The 5,795-nt window shown below is 39.2% G+C and overlaps 1 protein-coding gene across 1 annotated transcript; it reads right to left on the bottom strand.

Annotated features, from left to right (window-relative positions):
- Positions 1-1,635: 1,635 nt before the first annotated feature.
- LOC131055196 (uncharacterized) lies at positions 1,636-5,164 on the bottom strand. Its single transcript, XM_057989794.2, has 2 exons — positions 4,889-5,164; positions 1,636-4,790 (listed from the first exon to the last, which is right to left on the bottom strand). The coding sequence occupies exon 2, from the start codon at positions 4,723-4,725 to the stop codon at positions 2,143-2,145; it is 2,583 nt and encodes an 860-aa protein (XP_057845777.2). The 5' UTR covers positions 4,726-4,790; positions 4,889-5,164; the 3' UTR covers positions 1,636-2,142.
- Positions 5,165-5,795: the final 631 nt, after the last annotated feature.

Consider the following 5,795-nt stretch of genomic DNA (forward strand, 5'->3'; position numbering starts at 1 on the left):
TTACATAACGGTGAGTACAAGGCAATGGAATTTAGCACAAAAGAATTTAGCACAAAAGAAAAGCAAAAATGAAGCACGGGTTTCTGAAGTAGAAAAACAAGAACATGAAATAACTATGAAATAACTAATCGGTGAAAGAGTTTGAATTTGTGGCATCGTCTGGAAAATAAAATCTTCTCCCAACAGTTTGGTACTTTGATTCTAGAGCATCAAAATTATATTAAAGAGAAGAAAATTGGACGGCGGCGGCAAACAACAGTTCATTCACTTTTTAGATCATTCATTCATTCAATGCCTCCAAATCCTTGTCGGATAGTATTCATGTTTCTCAGTAGCATGAGCAACATGAACAAACCACACACTCCCAACATTAGATAGCTTCGTTGACTAACGCCAGAATCTCCTACTTTTATCTACTTTGGCCAATGTAAAGGGTAGTGGGAGAATGAAGTTTAAGCTGCTATGATCTAATCCTGAGCATGATCAGCCTCTCCTGGCACTACGAAGAACATAAATTTGATGCAATGTGGTTGTGGGTCTACATGTTGTAATAGTTCTATGCCCCCAAAACTTTAATGCAGTCTTCTTTGTTAGACCAATATCTCGATGGCTTTCCCTCGCACAATGTCAAATACAACAGAGAGTCTTCTTCATGGTCCCTTTCTTGAGAACCTAGATATTTTCATTGTAATCTTGCACTATGATTTGTCCCGTCATGCTAGATTATGTTTCAATCTCTACCACTTGCTTCACATCTCCATGTTGAACATAGGCAGTGCCAGGACTAACCCAAACATTTATTATAAAGCCATGTAATTCTCATAATCTATAATGTTAGCATTATTCATTTCTAAATTGTATTGTGTGATATTTTGTATGATCAATGTTTGGGATCATATTACATGATCCATCATCAGGATGAATGTAATAGTTAGAGAGCAGACATGAATAGATCATATAATTTGATCTAAAACTTTGATGATGAAAAATATCACACAATACAATCCAGAAATGAATAATGCTATTCATTATAAGATTTAATTCCTTATTCAATTGATGATGTCAAGCAAAACACCATTGTCTTTCCAAATGTTGAAATTCCTTCATTCCTAAAATTTGTCATTCAATTTTGTAACAACAGATGAGCATGAATGGAGACCTTTTCTAAATGATACCGCAACTGTATCCCTAATTGGAAATGTTTGCTAGTTCACTAAAATGTAATCTCCTTGCCTGCATGTGGAAGGCAAAACAATTATATGGTGTGGGAGCAGTAGTAATTGGATCATTTGGGGTTGCCATTTTTTTAATTTATTTGGGATTTGTATAGACAAAGAGATCTGGTATGAAGTTCTAGTAATGGTGGAATTTGCATATATATCTCCCAATTCCGAAGCTTAAACATCTATAGATGTCGTACAAATAAACTAACAGAGCAACAAATGGATTCAGCAAGACCAACACCTTGAGAAGGGGTAACTTTGGATCATCTAATAGAGGAAAGAAGAACGGTGCTGGTGTTGTTTTGAATGTTTTTAATTAAATGAAAAAGAGTGGCCGCAAAATTTTCGAAGCAAAACGTATAGCGATGAGAAATATTCAACATCAAAAAGTGACTAAAATTATGATCACCTGTGCTTCTAATATTTAAATTTAAAATTATGTGTAATAGAAACTTTGAAAAACATTTGTATGCCAAAACCATTCTTGGAGTAAATAAGGCCTGAAGGAAAGACTAAACACACCAATACTATCGATATCAATTTCGTGTCAGATAATTCTTCATGTTCACCTATGCTGCTCTATGTTACAGCACACTGTTTTCCTTGGTGAATTACACTCAATTAGGCAAACATACATACCCATATCGGGGCTTCCAATTGCCACTTTATTTTGTGTTATTTTATACAGTAAAATAAATAAAAAACCTGCAATTTGTAGGCTAAACTCTTAGATGTAACACACAAGGTGCAAGCATAAATGTCTATCGTTTCTAAAACAGTCTAAAATCCCTACCCGCAGTAAAAAGAAGAGGGAGAATTAGGAGCCAGGACAGTTAGATAAATGATCTCTGTGCCAACTTTACATGGTTGAAACTCATTCAAAAATTGACAACAACCCTTTCACAATCCTCTAAGCATATCAAAACAGGCCCTTCTGCTCGCGCTTGGAGGAGGAAGTATTCCTTACTGATCTCTGAATGCCATTATTGACCATTGTCCAGGCAACCCTCATCTCTGTCATACCAGTATCTTGTTCTAGTTTGGCTGAAGTAATGTAGAGTATCTGGCTAGGTGTGAGGTCTCTGAGGCTCCTGCTAGACGGCAATTCAGGAAACTGCTCCAATCCTTTCATCACCAGTACGGCTTTGTTCATGGGTAGTTTTTCCAATGGAGACCTGGCAAAACAGCTCAAGGCAAGCTTCACCCATTTCATTGCCTCTTCTTCACCCACTTGCCCCTGCAACTTTTCGTCTAACAACCTTGAGATGTATTCCCATCCTTGTGTCTCCATCGAATTAGTGATGGATTGCAAGGATTCTCGAATACTTTCCCATTTGCAACCCAATAACAGCTCTAGTAGGATAATTCCAAAATCCTGTATGTTTCTGAATTTTTCATACTGTAATGCTAGATGTAAATTTTGTTGCTCTGAAGAAGACAGCAATCTGGAATTCATATCTATTAGGTTTACAGAGAGAAAGCCACAAAACTTGGGGGTAAACCGTTCATCAAGGAGTATTTCAGTACATTTGAGATGGATATTCAGAAACTTTTTTCCATTATTGTCATGGAGATAAGAAAGGAAGCGTGCTATGGCGATGCCAATTTTTTTCCTTATGTTCCAGTCGAGAATGCTTGTGGGACGAAAAAGTTGTCCAGCAAGCGAGCCCAATACCATGTGATCATATACTAGAAAGGTTTCCACACCTGCTGAGACCCCCCGCAAGCGAACAGCATTGGGATGATGCAGTTGCCACAGCATGCTTATCTCCTTCATTGAAATTTCCAATCGCTGTTTTTTCACAGTTACATGAGTCCCGTCAGACAAAACGCCTTTCCACATTAAGCCCGAAACTCCTGAAACATTCCTAGAGAAGTCATCTGTAGCATTTTGCATTTCTTTGTAGGAATATTGCTGAATGTAATCAGGAAGGCTGACAAAAATTTTGTCTTTGGGACTTAAAGGTTGAGCGCTCTGCTGAGAAACAGGGTAGGGCTGAAAAGAATCAGGAAAATTTCCGTCTAGGGCTCTGATTATCAGGCCCTCTTCGTTGAAATTTACAGTGCTTTCGTCTGATCCTTGTTCTCCTTCTCCATCAAGCATGACAAATTTAGCTACATCAATTTTTTTGCAAATAGCATTTAAGGAGTCCCAGTGACCAGAATTGTTCACTCTCATTAGCAAGAACTTCATGTACCTCAGAAAATATGAAACATGCGTAAAATTAGGGCGGCAGTCCGGATTGGTATCCCAGCATGTTTTTATATAATCACCTAGTACTGATGGACACCAAGGCGGCAAACTGGGCCTTTTGCCTTGTACTACCAATCCGTAGACATTCCTCTCATCCACTCCCTCATAGGGCAGCTTTCCCGTCAGTATCTCATAACAAGTCATAGCGAAGCTGTATACATCTGCCTTTTGAGTATATCGCTTTGAAATCCCCAGGTCTTCTTCAAAACCCTCTTGGGGGTACTGGAAGACTTCCGGCGATCTCCAGTAACAAGTCCCCCTCGAGAATTCTGCAGATCGGAAACTGTAGAGCCTCAAACGAGACTCTCCAAAATCACACAGCTTAACTTGCCCATAGCCATAGGCTCTGAATTCTGGTACTTCTGAAGGCTGTATGAGGACATTAGATGCTTTGAGATCCATGTGCATGATTTTTCGGCTGTGAAGGTACTCCATTGCCCTTGAGATTTGAAGCATCGTGTCCACTACAACAGGTAGAGGCAAAGGGGGCCTATCTCCTTCCAGCCGATATTTCAGGATTCTATCCAAGCTGAAGCTGACGAATTCCATGACAAGATAGCAACATCTCTCTAGCAAACACACGCCTATCAATTGAGCAATGAAAGGGCTCTGCAGCTTTGCATGAACGTCAATTTCCTCTAGAAGAGAAGAGTCGATATCCTCACCAAACCAGCAGATCTCCTTAACAGCAACCTTCACTCCAAGCCATGAGCCCTCGTACACTTTTCCAAAAGTACCCTCCCCAATAACTCTGAGTTTGGGAATTAAATCTTTGGAATCAATTTGCAACCACGGAGCCACACGATTGCAATTAACAGCGGGCTCATTTCCAATGGTTGCTTGCAGCTTTCTCGACATAAATCTCGCAACCCCCAACTTGGATTTGTCTTCATCACTCACACTCTTTTCTTCACAATCCTTTAATAATTCTTGGAAAATAGTAACCAATCGAATCTTATCTTCAGTCTCGTCGTGAATTCTCATCGAATTGCACATCTCTGCATGGAAATCCCCCATTGCTGTGTAGGCTGCTGCTGTATAGCTCTCATCAGTTTGGCCTTGAGAATATAGAAGATTCAGATGTAAACAGAGCACAGACCAAGCAAGGTCGTGTACGTGAATGGCATAGGCCTCTCCAGTGGTGGACAAGGTAATGGATTTGACCCACCACTTTTCCCCTGAGCACCGTTTGAGATACAATTCCGCTTCTTTTACAACACGATAAACTTCTTTCCAAGCCCTTTCCATAATTTTCTTTCGTTCCGGCCCTAATTTTGACGTGCTGCATAGCCTGCTTTTGGTGAAGCGAACCTCTTTTGTAGGGCTCAGAATACACCAATTATTTGCAGAGTACGGTGTGAGCTTAGCAACAAAATAATGAGAGAGATTGTTACACTGGGATGAATTGTACCTGAAATTTTGAGGTCGGTAAAAGAAGACTTTGGATAGACGGTCGAGTGCCAATCCCTCAAAATCGCGGTCCATTATATTGATGAACTTCGCCAACGCCATATCGCCGATATTCTGATGTCCCAAAGCATACAAAATACACTGTGAATGAAGTATGCAGAATGCTTAATTTGCTTTGCAAAAGAAAGAAGATAAGCAAAGAAACTAGATTAATTGTACTGCCTCGCCCAGAGTTTCGTGGAAAAAGAAAGAAAAATCTAAATCCTTGTCCGCGTTTCTAGATGCATTTTAAGTGGATGCATTTCGTGGAATGGGGGACGATTTTGCAAGGTAGTTTACGGTGCGATTGTAGGATGTACCTTTGACAGTCTATTCCAATTTTTAATTAACTCGCAGTTGCACGGAAAAGCCTATAGGTTTAAATGGCCTATTGATTTAATGTCTAATTTTTTTTGATACTATTGTATCAATAGTTGTGACTTTAAAGTTGTTATTGTTGATGATGACTACTCATAGTTGTTAAAAGCAACTTATTATGTGATGCCACATCAACTGCACAACTCTGGGTCACCCTTTTGCACAACCATTGGTCTTACCTTTTTGGGGGGGGTTGTTATGGACACCCTAGCAAAAAGCATTTTGATGTGGCATCATTTTTGATGATGTGGTCCTGAAACCTTAGTTATAAGCATGCTAAGTAGGTTGTTGTAAAAAAATGGGAGAGATTTGAAATTTCCTTGTAGGATTTTGAGAAGCCCAAAATTAGGGTGTTCAACTATTAGGTCCTCTCCCCTATGGGCAAAATAAAGATGAAAAGAAAAGACAGAAGATGAGCTAAATAATTAGTAAAACATGGATTGAAATTTTGGTCAAACTTACATAAACAAGAAAAATCATATGCATAATAA

This window comes from Cryptomeria japonica, chromosome 3 (assembly GCF_030272615.1).
Source record: "Cryptomeria japonica chromosome 3, Sugi_1.0, whole genome shotgun sequence".
In the NCBI taxonomy this organism is placed as follows: domain Eukaryota; kingdom Viridiplantae; phylum Streptophyta; class Pinopsida; order Cupressales; family Cupressaceae; genus Cryptomeria; species Cryptomeria japonica.

Coding starts and splice junctions, on each gene's coding strand:
- LOC131055196 (XM_057989794.2), bottom strand. CDS start 4,725: ATGGAAAGGGCTTGGAAAGAAGTTTATCGTGTTGTAAAAGAAGCGGAA.